The 19,332-nt window shown below is 49.6% G+C and overlaps 1 protein-coding gene and 1 long non-coding RNA gene across 5 annotated transcripts in view; one reads left to right on the forward strand and one right to left on the reverse strand.

The window, feature by feature from the left end:
* The first annotated feature begins 957 nt into the window (after nucleotides 1–957).
* On the forward strand, nucleotides 958–15,824 carry LOC137227586 (uncharacterized). The gene is made up of 2 exons (XR_010944916.1): nucleotides 958–2,059; nucleotides 10,058–15,824. It is a non-coding gene; the product is annotated as an uncharacterized lncRNA (long non-coding RNA).
* The window catches only part of INO80 (INO80 complex ATPase subunit), a 128,809-nt gene continuing 124,158 nt past the window's right edge, over nucleotides 14,682–19,332 (reverse strand). For all 4 annotated transcript variants that reach the window (XM_067743657.1, XM_067743648.1, XM_067743636.1 and 1 more), the window contains 2 exons: nucleotides 18,714–18,929; nucleotides 14,682–16,274 (listed from right to left, as the gene is read on the reverse strand). In XM_067743657.1, the coding sequence (XP_067599758.1) occupies nucleotides 16,057–16,274; nucleotides 18,714–18,929 (434 nt within the window). In that variant the 3' untranslated portion in view covers nucleotides 14,682–16,056. The remainder of the gene's footprint in view (nucleotides 16,275–18,713; nucleotides 18,930–19,332) is intronic.

Here is a 19,332-nt window from a genome sequence, read left to right on the forward strand (position 1 = left end):
GTTCCTGGGCCCTCAACCCCTTCCCAGGGGCCCGTGGAGGCCGCTCCCTTCTTCCCTTCCCGGGTGCCTTTGGAGAGTCCCGCCAGGCCTGCCCTTCCCGGTTCAGGCCCGTCCGGGGCATTTCCCTGGGCTGTGAGGGAGAGCGGACACACCCTGAAGGCTCCACCACCACGCCGCTCTCCTGTCACCGGCCCAACCCCTCCAAGAAGGAGAGGGCACCACGCGCGTCCGCGCCCTCCCCCTGCTGTGCCCGCCCCTCCCGCTTCATCTGGGGACCCTGGCCCGCAGGCGCCCCTCCGGCTCGGCGGCTCCCCGGTCCTTCCCGCCCCCCAGGAATGTAGAGCCCGGGGTGAGCGCTCCCCTCACCAAACCTTAAACGTGGGCCCAGTCTGCTTCCTCAAACCTTCAGGCGTTCCGCTGCCTTACCGGACCTTGGGGCTCCCTGTCCCGTCCTACCTCCCCCGCCCTAATGCTCACCCTCTTTCCCTGGACGACAGTCATGCCCTCCAAAGGGATCCGCCTTCCCCAGTTTGGTGCCCTCCCGGATATTTATTTCCTACAAAATGTAAAATGCAACTCGGCCCCCGGCGCCTGCTCTCCCCTCCCGCCTCGGCCTCGCGCTCCCCCCGCCACGCCCCTCCATCCCGCCGCCTGCCTGCTGTCTCCTCCCACCTCGGGCTATTTTTGGTCACCAAGGCTTTGCTCCTACTCTTTTCCCCCTGCTAACCACTTTGCCCCGCCCTCTCACATCTTTCCGAACTCAGCGTCGGCCTTGTGCCTGCATAAGCTGCTGTGGACCTGGGCTGGGGCTGGCTGGTGCCCGCCCCCCCGCCCCCCTCCCGTTTTGAGCCCAGCCCGTCGTATTGACGTGATCTGCTTGCAGATCTGTCCCCACTAGGCTCAGCACGCCCCCCCCCCTTCCCCAGGGCAGGAACTGAATGTCGCCCAGCTCGTTGCCCAGCTCTGGGGCCCCACGGGAACTCAGAGGACCTATGGGGAACCGGGTTTAATGAGACACCCCTTATGAACGCAATGTCACGTTTCCCCTTGGAGGGAAAGGACCCATGGAAACCTGTCACCACCAAGGGAGAGTGCCAAGCCGCGTCCTCGGGCTAGTATTCAAAGTGAATGTTTCTGTGCACAGCCCAGGAATGTGGGACTGGGAGCCACCGGGGTGAGGGCAGACCCAGCACGTGCCTGACTGGGGCAGTACTGACCCACCCTGGGCTGCCCCCTCTCAGCCCCTCCGTTGGTCTGAGAGAGGTCAGGCCCTAAACACACACCAGAGGAAGGGCCACCCTTTGGCAGGCATGTCAGGGGCAGGGTCGGTGCCCTTGCTAGTCCTCCCTGCTCCGGGTGCTAAGTTGCAGGGCTGTTTGTGCCTGTCTCATGGGGTGGTGCTCCCTATCCCCACGGGAGGGGAGCTGGACCCTCCTGGGAACAACCTGAGGGTGCTGGTGACTGGGGGAAGAAGGGGACAGTAATGTACCCACCTGCGGCTTCCCCCCTGCTGCAGTCAAAGACTCCTGCCAGGCACAGCCCCTCCTGGGGCTGTCATGTCCACGCCAGGTCAGGAGGGTGGCTCTGGCTGGGAGGATGCTGAGTCCATGGCAGTGAAAGCTGCTCACGTGGGGTAACCGAGTCATCCATCCACAGGAGTAGGTCCTCACCCGTGGAGGTTTCCATAGGAAGGGAGACCAAGTTCCTGCTCACAGGCTACTTGTACGGACCTGACAGAAGCCTGCAAAATGCCTGCAACATGCAGGGTGACTTCTTGCTTTGTCTTGCACCCTCCATTCCCCCACCCTGAAAGCCTCTTCCCTGCCAGCTCTGGCCTGGCTAACTCATCACTCAGACTTCAGCACTCAGTTGAGATGTCCCTCCTCCGGGAAGCCTTCTCTGAACCTTCTCTACCCGACCACCAAGGCCTGGCTTTGGGGCCCTGCTACGCATCTCTGACATCTCTGCTTTTTATCTTGCAGATCTGATGGCACTGTGTTCGTTGTTGGCCTCCCAGTGGACTGTGGGCCCTTGAGATGCTTCCCAGAGCCTTCACACAGTAGGTGCTCACATTGTGTTTGTTGAACGAAAGCCCACACACTCAGCAAGAAGCAGGCACTGGCGAGGGGAGGATGGGGACTGCGGAGGGCATTCTGTGCTCTCTCCTCACAAAAGGGACTATGCAGCAGAGGTGGGGGCCTGGGGGGGCGCAGGGGAGGGGAGGAGGCGGACCTACCATGACTACCGCCACCCCAAATCTGCCAGGGCTTCATACCCTGGTCAGGACATTGAACTGCTGTTCAGATGCAAAGAACGAGCACTGGGCTGGGATCCAGAGGTTCCAGTCCTGTTTTAAGTCTGTGTCTCAGACAAGGCACTTTTCTTCTCTCTGGGCCTCCGTCTCCTCAAATGTAAAATGAAGAGCTGCACCAGAAACCTGCTCCCATCCAGTTCCAGTGGCTCCTCTTTTTCAGGAGGGACATGAGCTTGGGGTCGGAGGGACTGAGCTCAAGAACCAGGGCTCCATGTATCCTGTGAGTCCTTGGCCAGGTTATTTAATATCTGTGAGCTGCAATTTCTTCATCTTTAAAGCAGGAATGATAATCATAACTATCTCTTAGATTCTTGGGATTAGATGTGCTATCAGGTGAAAGACTCATATACTTTATTTATTTTAAAATATTTATTTAGTTAGTTTGGTTGTGCCAGGTCTTAGTTGCAGCATGTGGACTTCTTAGTTGTGGCATGTGGACTCTTAGTTGCGGCATGCATGTGGATCTAGTTCCCCAACCAGGGATCGAATCCAGGCCCCCTGCATTGGGAGTGCGGAGTATTACCCACTGGACCACCAGGGAAGTCCCTATGTACTTTAAAGCACTATGTGAATGTTGGTTATTGTTTAACACTATTATTTTTCACCAGCACCTAATTAGTTACTGGATTATCTCTAACCTCACTAGAGTGTAATCTCCACAAGGGTCAGAGCCAGCACCTCCCTGTTCATTGCTGTGTCTTTGGTGCCCAGCACTGAGCCTGGCTTATCTCAGGCCCTCAAAAAATATTTGCTGGCCAAATAAATAGATAAATGAAGTTGGCTGAATGACTGTACGAATGAACTCTTTTCACTTAGCAGAGCACTGAGGGCAAATCAGGTTGATGGGTAGAGGGAGAAAGGGAAAAGGGGGTGGAGGCAGAGGAGGAAGGGGGTGCTCCCTGGGCTGCCCCACTCTGCTGTGTTGGGGAGGGTGGAGGAGAAATGACAAAAAAAAAAACAAACAAACGTGGGGCCATGAGAACAAGGCCACAGAATTCTGCTGGGTGCCTTGCAGGTGGCCTCTCCAGATGAGCCCTCTCCCTGGTCAGTGCCCACCTCCACCTCTCACAGCTCCTGCCCTGCCAGCAAGTGGGGAAAGGGACGAGAAAGGAGGACTGAATGAAAGCCAGGCCATTGTGGTTTGTTTACCAATAGCACAGTCCTCCTGGGTCATGATACAGCCAGCAGCATCTGACCCAGCTAAATATATCTCCTCTGCTGGCCTGGACCACACAGCCAGCTCCTGAAGGCCAGGGACCACCCGCTCTTCCCTCTGGCTTGGGCCCTGGGCTTCCTCCTGACCTTTGAGCTCTGTGTCCCCAGGGAGCCAATGGCTAATCAGGTCCCAAACCAAATGCAATTGCTGGCTGAACCCAGGAGGACAGTTTCATTTGGACAGACTCAGGGGACTTAGGGGGGGAAAGTCCAAAATTTCCAGCAATAGGAAACCAAATGACCCATCTCCCTTCCATGGCATATTTGAGTAATTAAGAATGTTTAGGAAGAATATTTATTAATGTTCAGAAAACATTTTACTCTTTTTACAGTATTCCTTAACATTAGTGTGTAAGTGAAAAAAAAAAGCATACAAAGTTAGACACATAGTATGAATACAATCATGTATTTAAAAGGCATAGAAATATGTCTGGAAGGAATTACCAGAAACTGTCAACACAGTTTGCCTCCCAGGAGGGGAATTGGGGGCCAGGGGAGGGGATGGAAGAGAGACTTTTTATTCTTATGCCCTTTTGTATGTTTTTGATTTTGAACTGTGCAAATTTATTACTTATTCATAAGTCAGTCAAATATGTAATAAAATGCAGATCTGAAAAAGAAAAGGCCTGGGCACAAAGAGGCTCTGGACATCCCCTCAGAGGTTAAGAGCACTGATTTGGGTGGTGGGCCATGCAGGGTGCTCCCTTTTCTACCCAGAGTTAAAGCTGGCCCCAGGCCCAGGTAAACCGGAACACCAGGCTTGCAAACTGGAGCAGATATTGATGCTCAGAAAAGACATACCTGCCTTAAAATATCTCTCCATAGTGTCTGAAATTCCAGTCCATGCCCTTCCCTGAAGTACAGCTTCTCTAAAGTCCCCTTGAAATTATTAAGGTGTATTGGGGGGATGCTACCATTTTATCATGAGAACTGAATTGAAATCCGAAGACACATTGTAAGAAAGCTTTCGTTGTGGGAAATATCTTACTTTCTTCTTGCTTCTGAGTGTTTTCTAAATTTCCCTTAAAAGCATACTTCTTGGACTTCCCTGGTGGCGCAGTGGTTAAGAATCCGCCTGCCAGTGCAGCGGACACGGGTTCGATCCCTGGTCCAGGAAGATCCCACATGCCACGGAGCAACTAAGCCCGTGAGCCACAGCTACTTAGCCTGCCCTCTACAGCACGCGAGCCACAACTACTGAGCCTGCGTTCTGCAACTACTGAAGCCCACGCGCCTAGAGCCTGTGCTATGCAACAAGAGAAGCCACCTCAGTGGGAAGCCTGCGCACTGCAACGAAGAGTAGCCCCCTCTTGCCCCAACTAGAGAAAGCCCGCGTGAAGCAAGAAGACCCAACTCAGCCAAAAAAAACCCCACACTTCTGTTCTTTTTTTTTTTTTTTTTTGTGGTACGCGGGCCTCTCACTGCTGTGGCCTCTCCCGTTGCGGAGCACAGACTCTGGACGCGCAGGCTCAGCGGCCATGGCTCACGGACCTAGCCGCTCCGCGGCATGTGGGATCTTCCCAGACCGGGGCACGAACCCATGTCCCCTGCATCGGCAGGTGGACTCTCAACCACTGCACCACCAGGGAAGCCCCACACTTCTGTTCTTAAAGTGCTTGTTATAATTATATATCAAATAACACATGATCATAGTAGAAAGTTTGGAAAATACAGAATGGTATAAAGAATTAAAATTCATTCATAATTCCTCCATCCAGGAAAGTTTGCATCCTTCTATTCCTCTTTCTTACTACTCTATTAAAAAACCTACATATATACATATGTAGGTAAAAAATAAACTTCAGTTATTTTGTGTCCTACTTTTTCACCTAAGATTAAATTGTGAGCATTTTTTCCTATGTCATCAGATATTCTTAAAGATATGATTTTTAATGGCCACCTAATAGTTCAACATAGTGATGTACAAAATTTATTCAACCCATCCTATATTGTTTCCATTTGGGTTGTTTCCAATATTTTGCTAGGTTGTTATGCTGCCATGAAACCTTTGTTTTAGTTGCGTTTAACAGAAAATCCAGTTCCAGTGGGCTCAAGCCATGGACTTATTGGTGAAACTCAAAAGTTATGAGGGGGCTTCCCTGGTGGCGCAGTGGTTGAGAGTCCGCCTGCCGATGCAGGGAACACGGGTTCGTGCCCCGGTCTGGGAGGATCCCACGTGCCGTGGAGTGGCTGGGCCCGTGAGCCATGGCCGCTGAGCCTGCGCGTCCGGAGCCTGTGCTCCACAACGGGAGAGGCCACAACAGTGAGAGGCCCGCGTACCACAAAAAAAAAAAAGTTATGAGGAACGGAACTTCTGACAAGGCTCAGTCTGGGCTCCTGCTCCATTATCCAAGGTTCAAAGTTGAGAAGCCTTGCCCTACAGCAAACTTGATTATTCCCTGAAAATAGATCCCTGAAACTAGAGTGTCTGGGTCAAAGGCATGGATATTTCTAAAATTCCTGACACAGATTGTCAGATTGTCCCACACAAGGCCCTAACACTTTACATTCCCACCCTGGATCTGGGTGTGTGAGGCCTAAAGCTTATACAATTTGGGAAAGCCCTCTTTAAGAAAAAGAATACAAAATTAAGCACAAAAGTGAATATTTAGAATAGAAAAAGAAAAAGCTTACAAATACCTCAAAAATCATAAAATATCATTATTATTTATCAATAGATTGAAACATATGAAACTGCCATATTTGTAGATTAAAAAGCAATTTTATGTTGTTCAACCTAAAACTTTTCCTGTATATTTTTGGCTGCATCTCCTTTGTTTTCTTAACAACTTCACTGAAATATAATTCATGTACCATACGATTCACCTTTTAAAGTGTACAATTCAATGGCTTTTACTACATATTCACAGAGGTATGCAGCTATCACCACAATCAATTTTATAACATTTTTATTAGTCCACAAAGAAACCTCACACCCTTTACTTCTTATTACCCAATCTCCCAACCCTATGCAACCACTAATTTACTTTCTGTTTCTATAGATTTGCCCATTCTGGACATTTCATAATCATATAATACCTGGTCTTTTGGTGTTTGGGTTCTTTCACTTAACATAATGTTTGCAAGCTTCATCCTATTTGTAGCACAAATCAGTACTTCATTCCTTTTTATTGCTGAATAATATTCCATTGTATGGATATACCACATTTTATCTGTCCATTCATCAGTTGACGGACATTTGCATTGTTTCCGCCTTTTGACTCTTGTGAATACTGCTATGAAGATTCATGTCTAAGTTTTCTTGTAGACATGTTTTCATTTCTCTTGGGTACACCTGGAAGTGGAATTGCTGGGTCATATTGTTAGGGTTCTCCAGAGATACAAAACCAATAGGAGAGATAGATAGATAGATAGACAGATAGATAGATAGATGATAGATAGGTAGATGATAGCTAGATAGATAGAAATAAATTGGTTCATGTAACTATGGAGGCTGACAGGTCCCAAGGTCTGCAGACCTGCAGGATGAGTCTGCAAGCTGGAGAACTAGGAGAGCCAGTGGTGTAGTTTGGTCCAAAGGCTAGCAGGAAGAGCCGCTGTTTCAATTCCAGCTTGAAGGCAGGAGAAAGGCAATGTTCCAGTTTGAAGGCAGTCAGGCAGGAGGACTTCTCTTACTGGAGGGAGTGTCAGCCATTTTATTCTATTCAGGTCTTCAGTTGATTGGAGGAGGTCCACTAGCATTAGGGAGAGCCATCTGCTTTACTCAGTCTACTGACTTAAGTGTTAATCTGATCCAAAAAACTCACAGAAACACCCAGAATAATGTTTGACCAAATGTCTGGATACTCTGTGGCCCACTTAAGTTGATACATAAAATTGCAGTAACAGTGTATGTTTAACTTTTTCAGGGACTGCCAAACTGTTTTCCCAGGCACCTGCAGCATTTTACGTTACCACCAGCAATGAATGATTGCAATTTCTCCATATCTTCGTTAACACTTACTATTACCTTTTTTAAAAAAATAAATTTATTTATTTAATTTTTGGCTGCATTGGGTCTTTGCTGCTGCATGCAGGCTTTCTCTAGATGCTGAGAGCAGGGGCTACTTTTTGTTGCGGTGCGCAGGCTTCTCACTGTGGTGGCTTCTCTTGTTGCAGAGCACGGGCTATAGGTGCGTGGGCTTCAGTAGTTGCGGCACACGGTCTTCAGTAGTTGTGGCTCATGGGCTCTAGAGTGCAGGCTCAGTAGTTGTGGCACACGGGCTTCGTTGCTCCATGGCATGTGGGATCTTCCCGGACCAGGGCTCGAACCCATGTCCCCTGCATTGGCAGGCGGATTCTTAACCACTGTGCCACCAGGGAAGCCCTATTACCATTTTTATTGTAGCCATCCTAGTGGGTGTGAAGGGCTTCAAGAAATAATATTGCAATTTCACTTTCTATAGAAAGAATATAAAGAAAATGTAGTATAGTCTTTTTTTTTTTTTTTTTTTGCGGTACGCGGGCCTCTCACTGTTGTGGCCTCTCCCATTGCGGAGCACAGGCTCCAGACGCGCAGGCCCAGCGGCCATGGCTCATGGGCCCAGCTGTTCCGTGGCATGTGGGATCTTCCCGGACCGGGGCACGAACCTGCGTCCCTTGCATTGGCAGGTGGACTCTCAACCACTGCACCACCAGGGAAACCCTAGTATAGTCTTTTTAAAATAGCATATTTGATACAGATTTTTCATTACTGATAGTTTTAGAAAGTGCCCTATTGCCATCTCTGTAACTTCCTCAGAGATGCCTGTTCAGGCTAGGCCTTGCTCACTGATCTCAGGAGGCATGGTCTCCCATGTCAGCTGGTCCAGCCAGCCAGATCCTCACTGATCTGGTGATCCCACCATGCCAGTCTTTGGGGGCTTACTAGTGATGAAGCCTGGGCCATAGTGGGACAGTGTCTTGTTTAGATCATTCTCCTTAGGGTCAACAATGGGGTCTGGATGCTGGATGAGGGCTACCAAGGGCAAATTGTCACTGGAGGTAGAGGAACAGCCCCAGGACCACCTCTTCCAAGGCACAGAGGGGGTCCCCCAGACTGGAACAGTGTTCCATGCCATCCGTGCAAAGGAGGCCTACAAAGTGAGGAGTCCGGAAGCTTAAACTAGTGTTTCATAGTAAATCAGCCTTTGATTCCACCAGGAGTTGGTGCTAAAGCCTGTTTTTGTGTTTCTTCCCCAACTTCGGCAATTGTTTTTTTTTTAATTAATTAATTATTTGGCTGTGACGGGTCTTAGTTGCGGTATGCGGGATCTTTCGTTGTGGCGCATGGGCCTCTCTCTAGTTGTGGTGTGCAGGCTCCAGAGCACACGGGCTCAGTAGTTGCAGCACGCGGGTTGCCCCATGGCATGTGGGATCTTAGTTCCCCCACCAGGGATCGAACTTGCATCCCCTGCATTGGAAGGTGGATTCTTAACAACTGGACCACCAGGGAAGTCCCTGGCAATTGTTATTTAAAAGCAAACCTCAGCCAATCTGATACGTAAAGCTTGGAATCTCATTGTTTTAGCTCTCATTTCTTTGATTATTAATGAGGGTAAACATTTCCCCATATGATTATTACCCATTTGCGTATTTGTGTGCATTTTCTATGCATGTACAGTGCCCAGCATACAGAAAGTGTTTACAAATAGACCTCAAATAAGTGGTTTTGCCCATTTTCCTTTGGGGCATTGTGTTCAAGACTAAGAGCTGTCCATTCAAAATCCGTTCTCTTCTTCCTTAATTGTATGGCAGCCTCCTTTGCAGTTGGATGGGTCTTTGCATCTAGAGCTCTCTCTGGTACAATGTGAGCCAAAGTACTGTGAGCCATTTAAGGGTCTAACTTTTAAGACAGCAGGGGCACCTCCTCTCCAGACTTTCCCCTTCCTATCAGATGTTTCTGCAAACCAGCACTAACCATGCAGATGAGAACAAAGCATGGAGAGGGCAGAGAAACAGGATGAAAATAAACTGGGACCTTAAATGATTGTGTAGAACAAATTCAAATTCTTAAGGGAGACATGTGGATTTACACCTGATTTGAGCAGTTGCATTTTGGAGTCTCTCTTACAGAGTGTATGCTGCCCTAACCAATGTAAGCAGTGACATTATTTGATCAGAGGATTTATCGCTCAACCCATGGAGATCTGTAATTGGACAGTCCCTAGGGATGACCAGCCCGTCCCCATAAAGGGGAAGCACGGGGGAGTGGAGATCAGGAGATCAGGTTCAGTGACACTGGCCTTTGAGATCACACAGTTCGTTTTCCTTGCTCTCACTGAACCCTGATGATGGACTACATTTGCTTACATTGCCTTCAGATTGCCTCCAGCTCTTCCTTGGCAGAACTGTTCCTAGGTATTTAAGTTAATCAACATGTTTTTTGGTTTTTTAAAAAAGAGAGAGTAAAATAAAATCCATAAGCTTTAGTGAACTGGTTCAAACCAGAACACGCCTATCTAGAACACTGGGCTTATCCAGGACTCAGGTACTGGAGCCCAGCAGAGGCCAGAGGCACGCACTGAAGGTCAATCACTTTATTCCTAGGAGACCCCGCAGTTCCTCCTTCGGAGTACTTTTCTCTGGCTCAGAAGTTCTGAATCAGGATAAATGGTTTTCAAGCCCCCAAGAATTTGGAAAAGGTAAGTTAGAAGAGGGAGGTAAGTTAGATATCAGCACAAAAACACTAAGGGGACACAGGTCGTATTCAAAGCAGACTTGAGACGCATACCAGTGCAGCTGCCCGTGTGGTTTAGCATCGGGCACTCGGTAGTCACAGCGCAGGGGCCTGAGCACCAGATGCTCGTGTGACCCAGGTTCTCAGGAAAGGTTAAGATATGTTCAGTAGGGTCTGTTTAAGCTGTGATACTCATAAAATCTCTTAAAAAGAGTCCTAACCAAGATAAATTCTGGTGTTTCAAAGGGTTAAATATCAGCTCTCTGAAAGACTTAAGCTATTCAGAAAGATTCTGCATGATAGAGCTCATGCTGCCCTTTCCAAATCCACGGGGCTGAGGACAAACTGAGACCACTGAAGCCGCATGGCCCTCACAACCCACTGGATTCAACCCCTAACCCCCGACACACCCCACTGCCCTCCTCAGACATTCCCAGGCAAGTGGTTTCAAGGGTGCAAGGCATGAAGCTGCCTGGGGTCTTCCAGGACACCTCACCTGGGAAATGTGAAGGGAGCCCCTTCCCTCTTCCCTGGTGGCAGGAACAGCTGCATTTAGGCCTGATTCAGGGTGGGGCTTGGGGCTGTGTGGTGGTAATGGAGGGCATGAGACGTTCTGAGTGGCCCGGGTGATCTCCCAGAGAGTGGCTCTCAGGACCATCAGCCGGGCTGGGGGAGCTTAGAAAACTCCCCACTGTCTCCTGCAACTGTGACCCTCTGTGCCCCTGCTTCCTTTTCCCTTCAGAGGCTGTGCAGCCTAATCCACAGTCCAGGTCAGACCCAGAGAGGTCACCCCAGCCCTTGGTCCAGGCATTCATTCTTGGGCTTTGGGTCCCAGGACCTCAAAATCCCAAAGGGCAGGAGAGGAGAGAGGCATGGGCCCTGCAGGGGTGCCCACTAGAGCCCATTCCCTGGCCTTTGGGAAGAAACTCTTACCTCTCTAAGAGAGAGCCTCTCTCTCAGGAATCCTTGTTTCTCTTAACCAAGGTGCCAGGAACTGTAGACCAGGGACTCTGAGAACTGTGGAAAAGATCTTGAGCTTTGTAACTCCCTATGTCCAGTTCTGCCTTTACCTGGTGTCTTTGTTTTGATGAGCAAGAAAACCCTTAATATAAAAAAAAAAAGCAAGATGCTCATTTTTGGCAGCAGTTAGGAGAGGACCAGGAGTACATCCCCCAGCAGCTTGCCGTAAACAGGGGAAACTGGAATCAGAGTGGATGGGGGCTGTTTTAAAGAGGAAGGGGAAGCCAGCTGAGTCTCAGGACCTGAAGCAAGGAAGAAGTAGGAGCACAGGAAGAGTTCAGGGGCCTGGTGACAAGGGAGGCGCCCAGCTTCCTCAGGGACCCAGGAAGTGGGCCTCAGGCTTGTCCTCCCTCCTCTTTCCCTTTCCTTCTACCTCCCCCTAGACCCAGCCCTGGGGACTGTCACCAGGGATTGGCATCTCTGTAGTCCAGCCATGACACTATTTGCCCCAGACACTTCCAGGATGACAAAAGGGGTTGTTTCCATGAGGCCTGACATAGCTCAAGCTCCTGCCACCCCAGAGTCCTTAGAAGCCTCCATGCAGGGGCCTCCCCTCCAGGCAGATACCTTTCTTAGCAGCACTATTTGCTACCATAGAGCGAGTACCTGGGCACACACAGTTTTAAGACAGCCAGAGGCCCTGCTTTGTCTAGAACAGAGCCTGCCCTCCCTATGCCCTCCACATCCAAGTGGTTTGAAGGCACCATGAAGATGGCTGATTTGGGCAGCCAGCAGTGGCCATGGCTGCCTCCCAAACTGCACGGCTTCCCACACTCTGGCAGTCTCGGAGAAGCATGGGAGACCTGCCAAACTTCACCATGCCCCTGAAAAGGGCTTAGGAGTTAGTTCAGAAAGCTGACTGGCCCTGAGGAGTCTGGTGGTCACAAGAAGGAGACACATGCAGCAGAGAAAATAGTGAGTCCGGGGATCGTAGACCCTCCAGCAATTAAAGAGGCTACAACTTGGTGGAGGCTACACAGGACAGAGGGGCAGCAGCAGATCAGAGATCTTCTCTCATACCTAACATTGCTAACAGAGGTCTACCCAGGGGAAAAAGGCGATGGAGAAAATCATGAATTGATAGGTTTAAAATGAAAGAAGTGAGAAAACATGTATGGGACCTACTTTTCCTGGAAAGGTTAGTTTTTCATTTTCTTTCATCAGGTGGATTGAGTAACCTAAAAAATCAAGTTGTATTTCCTGCACAGAGCTTCCTGGCTGGAGTGGGGGCATACAAGCAGAGATCAGAGTTTATTCTGACTGACATGGCTGGAGGGTGCCCAAAGCGTTGTTATGCCGGGTGTGGTCCAAGGCGAAGCAGCCATCACCTGAGGTGTGTTAGAGATTCAGTTTCAGGTCTCACCCTAGACCGTCTGAAATTCAACCTGCATTTTAAGAAGATCCGAGGTGATTCATATCTATACTAAAGTTTGATAAGCATTACTTAAAGGGATGATTCAGAAGTTTCAAAAAAAATTTAACTTAAACTTAGTTTAACTCCACACAAAATCTTTAGCTAGCAGTAGAAGCAGAGCTGCTCTGTTTAATTTGGGTGGCCCATATCCCTTTTTGTTTATCACTAACAACAGCCCTTGAGGCACATCTGGGGATCTCTAAAACTCTAGGTCCAGGGAATCTCCAGAGACTCCTGAGTGCTTCAACAAAGCCCTAGGCATGGAAACTGTGATAGTAAGCCCAGTGCAGACTCCACATTTCCAGGGCTGCTCATGGGGCAGCCCACAATCTTAAAATCTGCTTACCTAGGGCCCCAGAGCTGGCTCATGTGGCAAGGGAAACCTGTTCGAAAAGATGGCCTCACTGTGATCCAGTGAGATCTGCACTGGAGGACTGGACCTCCAGGCTCCCTGAGGGATGCTCCTTTTAGCAGGCAGGAGCCCTCCCCAGTCTTTTTCTATGTTAAGGGACTGGCTCTTTGGGTTCACAGGTGAGAGCTGTCCATCTCCCACAGTCTGAGAGCCGCAGTCTTCAGAGAGTGGACAGGCTAGCATAAGTCATAACTTGGAGACAGGACTCAAGCTGTTAACGAGTTTGAAGCCTTTGCTTTTAAGATTCAAGCCCCATCTGTGAACCCTCAGGTAAGGGAGGGACAGGTGAGGAGGAACAACATTAAGGCTGCGAGCACCCCTCAAGATGAAATGTTAGCTGTGTTTCTTCAGGGACTGGATTGAAAATGGGTAAAAGGGGGGTATGGCACCATGTCTGGGGACACAGAAGACTGGAGAGCTCTGATCCAAGACTTACATGCTTTTCAAGAGAGGATACTAGCCCATCTGCATCTGGGTGAAGCTACGCGAGGATCTGAGTTGTCAGGTCCCTAGAGAGACGACCACTGCTGACCTTGACAAGGTTCTAGAGTCTTGTCACTGGGTAATGAGAACTGGAAAGGATCCATCCTAGTGGGCTTGTGGACCAGGAGCCACAGTGGTGACGACAATAGGGCATGGCTAATTGGGAAACTGACACTGGCTTGCTCTGTGTGAGGCCTTGGTCAAGTTTACCAGCAAGAAAAGAAAGAGCCAGCATATATGACAGTGCTACTTAAGATCAACAAAATGAAGACAAGGCTCATCACCCTTGTGACGGGGTGAGCAGCAGCTTCTCAGGAGCCAGCCACCCCAATCAAGGGTGTGCAGGGTTAGCCAAGGCTTGGGAGGCCACACAGCCAGCACATTCGGAACAGCACGAGCCCTGCTCAAAGGTGACGCAAGAGCATATGTGAGTGTTTTATTTAACTCAATCAGAGAAACACTGCCAGTGCAGGCTGGGAACTCATTCTTTTCCAGCTGATCAGAGAGCTAAGTTTTCAAAGCCTGGATGTCTTTGGAATCCCTAGTAACATATTTCACTGTTTTCCTTCATGATTCTTACAAGTACAGCTAACTTTGATAACACTGAGTTCGTTTCACAGTTCCTTAGTATTTCTGCTGGCTTAACTGATTGACAGTGGGTACTGGAACTGCAAATGGGGTAGGTTTCTGGGGTTTATATGCACACATTTGTACACACATCACAGTTTTAGAAACTGGGACAATAAAGTTTCTATTAGTTGGGGATTTTATATATTATACACTGCCAGGATAATCTCTCACTTGTGGGTTTTGGGGAAAGAATCCGTCAGTGTTAAGATTACCACTATGTAACTGCCTAATGGTGGACCAGGTCAAGCTGCCTACGCCTAAGTCCTGGAGGCAAGGTCTGGAGTCATAAGGAGCCCACACCCTGAGGGCCCTGGCCCGACAGGCACTTGGTCAAGCCTCCTCTCTGATGGCTGGAGGCGAATTCCTATGCCCAATTAACGCCCACAGGGCACTCCTCGTCACACTGACCACGTGTCCTGACCACAAGAACCATGACGATGTTGGGGCTCTGCTTCCCCTTCATCCTGCCACACTCCCCCAAGAGCCCTACAATGCCCACAAGGAGAGGCGGCTGCAAAGACCACAGACACCTCAATTTACATAAAATTATCTCACTCCATTTTATTTAAGATTTTTTTTCTCCAGTTAGTAAAAGAAAGATGTGTCTCTCTTTATACATATGTACAAGTTCAGTTATAAAAATAGCACATTCAAAGAGAAAAAAGGCTTGGCATTTTTCTGATTCCCTCTAAATAGCATCTGTACACAGGAGTCTGGATTTGGGCAGGGGAATCTTATGATTTAAATTAAATGATTCCCCTACCACTCCTACTCCCAAAAAAAAAGTTTTAAAAATCAATCTATCTAAACTCAATTCCGCGATTTTCAGGTGTGCAAATTAGAGGCTGGCCCGCCCAGAAGCACCTGCTCCACCAGGGACATCAGGCTGGGGGCAGGCAGAAACACCACCCATGCCAACACCATCCCTTTGCCTCTCCTGGAGGGAAGCAAGCTCAGGCTGGTGGGGCCGGGCTGGGAGGGTGGGTGCTGAGCCTGCCCTCTCTCCATCCTCTCCAGCTCACTCCGCCATCCCTTCCTTTCTCAGTGCAATACAGACAGTGCATACAGCCAAGCAGGGGGCTGAAGGGCAAGGGTGGGGAGACTGTGCATTCAGGAAGGGCAAGGGGAGCCTGCAAGAGGGGCAGTGAGGATGTCCTGCTGATTGAGGTGGCTCCTGGTCTGTTTACTGGCTTCTGGGAGTCCCGGAGTGGGAGCTGCTGCTACTGTTGCTGGTGGGACCTGAAGGTTCTCTGATGCGAACCATGCAGGACAGGGGAGGAAATGCTGGGAAAACAACTGCCTCCAGGCATGCTTCCTCTAGCCTTCTGTCATCCTCACAGACCACTACCTTCTTCTGCATTCGCTGCTCTCCTCAACCGTGACACTCTGGCAAATGGGGTTTGGAGACTTGGGGAGTTGCCCACGACTGAGGACGTCACATAAATGATTTCCTCCCTTCCTAGCCCCACAGGATATCACAGCCCTAAGAGAAGTCTCCACTGTGGAAGGCTCTTCACAGCACTTGCTGAGCCTTTGCAAGGAACACGGCCAGAGCCGAAGAGTGGAATGGGGATGGAGACTGTGTGCCTGAGCATCTAAACAGGGTCTCTGTCAGGCCCTTCCCCAGTATGAGGTTTAAGACTTGCCTATAAATTCCTTTGAGATGCTGTGGGCCTGATCCCTGTCCTTGGGCCTTCTTCCTACAGGCAACCCCAGAGCATTCCTCTTGAGACACAGGTGATCAAAGTGCTCACGCCAACCACCTGCCTGTCTTTCCCTTGCTGCAGCTGGTCATCGCTGCCCTCTGGCTTGGGATGAAAGATGCTGCACTGGGCAAGCCATCCAAAGACCATCTGCAGGCCAGGACTCTAGCCCCCGGTTTGGTTGAAGGAAGCTGGAGGGCCAGGTGGTTACCGTCCTCCAGAGGGGTTGGTGCCTTTGCCCTGTTTCCGGACCAGGGAGTCTGGGGCTAGGCTGCTGGTCAAGTGGAGGCTCTTGGGAGTCCCAGGAACACTATTTCCTTTGCTCAAAGGGGAGCTCAAGGGAGAAGAGGCGCTTGAAGGTCCAAAGTCAGCAAGGCCAGCAGGCCGAACAAGGGACGTCTGCAGAGGACTGCTGGCGGAGATTCCTGTGGGGAGGAAAAGAGAGGCAAGACGAGCATAAGCACCAGTCCTGTCTGAGTGCCTCAGTGCCTGACCTCGGTTGCTGGAGTCTGGTCTGGAGATGAGGTCGTGGGGAAGCCCCTCCCTGCCACTCTTCTTAGCATATTTGCTTGCTCTTCCTGTCAACTGTTTTTTCAGTAAGAGAAAAATGATACCTACCCAGCTCTCTCCACATTACCGCATCAACAGGGAGTAAAGATGTCACCTTGGCACTGAAGGGCAGAGCACACATTATATAACATGGGAAAGCCAAGGCTGCAGGATGAGCCGTAACTTACAGGCACTAATGTATTTTCTTACACATTCGTTCTTCCTTTTCAGGACACCACTTGTGATTAGTTGCTTCCCTCTTTATTTTTTAAAAAAATTATGTATTTATTTTTAAATTTTTGGCTGCATTGGGTCTTCGTTGCTATGTGCCAGCTTTCTCTAGTTGCGGTGAGCGGGGGCTACTCTTCCTTGTGGTGCATGGGCTTCTCACTGCGGTGGCTTCTCTTGTTGCGGAGCACAGGCTCTAGCCGCGAGGGCTTCAGTAGTTGTGGCACGTGGGCTAGGTAGTTGTGGCTCGCAGGCTCTAGAGCACAGGCTCAGTAGCTGTGGCTCACGGGCTTAGTTGCCCCGCGGCATGTGGGATCTTCCTGGACCAGGGCTCGAACCCACGTCCCCTGCATTGGCAGGCGGATTCTTAACCACTGCGCCACCAAGGAAGTCCCAGCTGCTTCCTCCTTAATTTCAGAAGATGCCCTCTACTCCCCAGTCTGGCCAGAGGACACAAGGCTGCCCATTCTATCCTGTGTCTACATTCATGCATTCTCCTTGTGTTGGAGGCAGCTACCCCTGCTCTCCAAGCCCTGCCACTTTAAGGACCTGGTTCAAATCTCCCATCTCCAGCGATGGCTTCCTGGGCAACAACTCTTTTGAACATTCCTAAGAATGAATTCTCAGCAGGCAGACTCATGTCTCCTCTCATCCACAGTGGAGCTGTGGGTAATGTCCAGATCAGTCCTTTCCCTTGTTTTCCGTTCCCAGTCACCAAGCACTGTCAATTTTTCTTGTGACACTCTACCCCCTGTTGCCTCCGGGAGAAAGCATGATGAGTGTCATGCTTTGCCCCATCCGTGGGTGAAATCCTGCCATGGCAGCCTTGACCACTGCCATGATTGTTATTTTCCAAGGGTGTGATGAGCTGGCAAGAGGTTAAGAAACACTGGGGTAGGCTATCATGCTTCATATTTGTTGAATGAACAGATAAATGAAGGCCGCTATCCCTGGAGGAGAAAGGGGAGGTAGCCTAACACTTACTGAGAACTTTCTATCCAAAAATTCCCCTTACTTGCTGCAGCAGCCCTAAATCCTAAGCCCGCGTTTCCAATGGGAGAGAGGTCTGTGCATGGTGAGGGTGCCCTTCTCACGGCTCTCAGATGCCCTACATTCCACCGCTACCCTTATCCTCCACAGCTCATGGTCACAATAGCTAGCTACTTCCCTTCTCAAACTTCCCAGAGCCCCTGGTCACACACCGGGTAAGCTCTCGCCCAGCAGGTCCTTCCAACCCTGACTCCCGCAGCTCCTCTTCAGCACAGCCTGACTGACCTGCTCAGTGACCCCCAACGTGCCTTGGTCACTGTTAACTCTCTGTCGCCAGTTTAAATCCTTCACCATCCTTCTCTTTCCTTCTGAATTAGCCTGGCAACTTTGTCATCAAATCCACGGTTCCTCCTTCTTCTGATCTACAACCAGAATTAAGGCCTTCCCTCTTCCTTCATTCAGGACACGCATACTGCCTTGTACTGCTGCTAAACAAATTCTATGCCCAGCTTCCCCTTCTAATTTTCATTATACACTCAGGTGCGGGGTCCATGTGTTATACTCCTATGCACACAGCAGGTATTTTTTTTTGGTTTTGTTTTGGTTTTGGTTTTTTTTTTGGCGCCACGTGGTTTGTGGGATCTTAGTTCCCCGACTAGGGATTGAACCTGGGCCCTCGGCAGTGAGAGCACGGAGTCCTAACCACTGGACCACCAGGGAATTCCCTACAGCAGGTGTTTAACCCTAAGGTGATGGAGCACAAGGCTGGGTAAAAGTTAACTTGACTACTGAAATGTAATTATTAAAATGTGGGTCCGGGGGAAAAAAATCAGTTCTCAAAGCAGGAGAAATTCTGTTTAAAATTCAGCTTTCTCTGTTTTCACAGTTACTTACGCTTTGAAGGCAGTACTGTGCCAAGTCACAAGGGCAAGGAGAGAGTCAGGACCACTCAATGCTGAGGCAGAATCCAACATGGGCTTGGGAAGGAGCTTTGGGCCTGGAGGTGTCCTACTTGCTCTACCTGGCAGAATGCTCAGTAGACCCTTCCGACTGTCCCCGACCAGAATGGAGCCCGTAGTCCCCTGGGGCTTCCGCACCTTTAGACACGTTGTACCCGTATGCAGCATAGGCAGCTGCAGAGGCCGCGGCAGCCCCTGCTTTGGCTCCTGCCATTGCAGCAGCACTGCCTGCGGTGGACTTCCGGCTCCGGCCCTTCCCTGCTCCTTTGGCTGTGCTTCCTGAACCTTTGGGGCGGCCTCGGCTTCGGGCTGAATGACCACGTCCTGCAGCCGGCATTTCCTGAATGGAAATTCCTATGGGAACAAATGGGCCAAGAGGGAAAAAAGTTTATTTCTTCATTTGTTAACAGACTCTTCTCCTGGACAGGGAAGATGGCTTTCAGGGTGTTTGTTTCAGGACTCCCAGGGAGGTCTACGCCTCAATTTAATGGCTGGGACACAGCATCACACAGCGTTAGTAAGAACTGTAAATAGCTACAACAGCCTGACACCTCAAGCTGCTTTTCATTCTCTAAGAGTGGTGCCATTACTCCTGAATTTCTTCTTTCAACTAGATCATTACTAAATGAACTCCAGAGACGTGCACCTGTGATTCACCTGCACACTCCAATGTTTTCCTGCCTTGGAGAATCAACTTTTACTCCCAAGGTTTTTTGTTTTTTGTTTTTTTAAATTAATTAATTAATTTATGTTTTGT

Source organism: Pseudorca crassidens, chromosome 1 (genome assembly GCF_039906515.1).
Source record: "Pseudorca crassidens isolate mPseCra1 chromosome 1, mPseCra1.hap1, whole genome shotgun sequence".
Classification (NCBI taxonomy): domain Eukaryota; kingdom Metazoa; phylum Chordata; class Mammalia; order Artiodactyla; family Delphinidae; genus Pseudorca; species Pseudorca crassidens.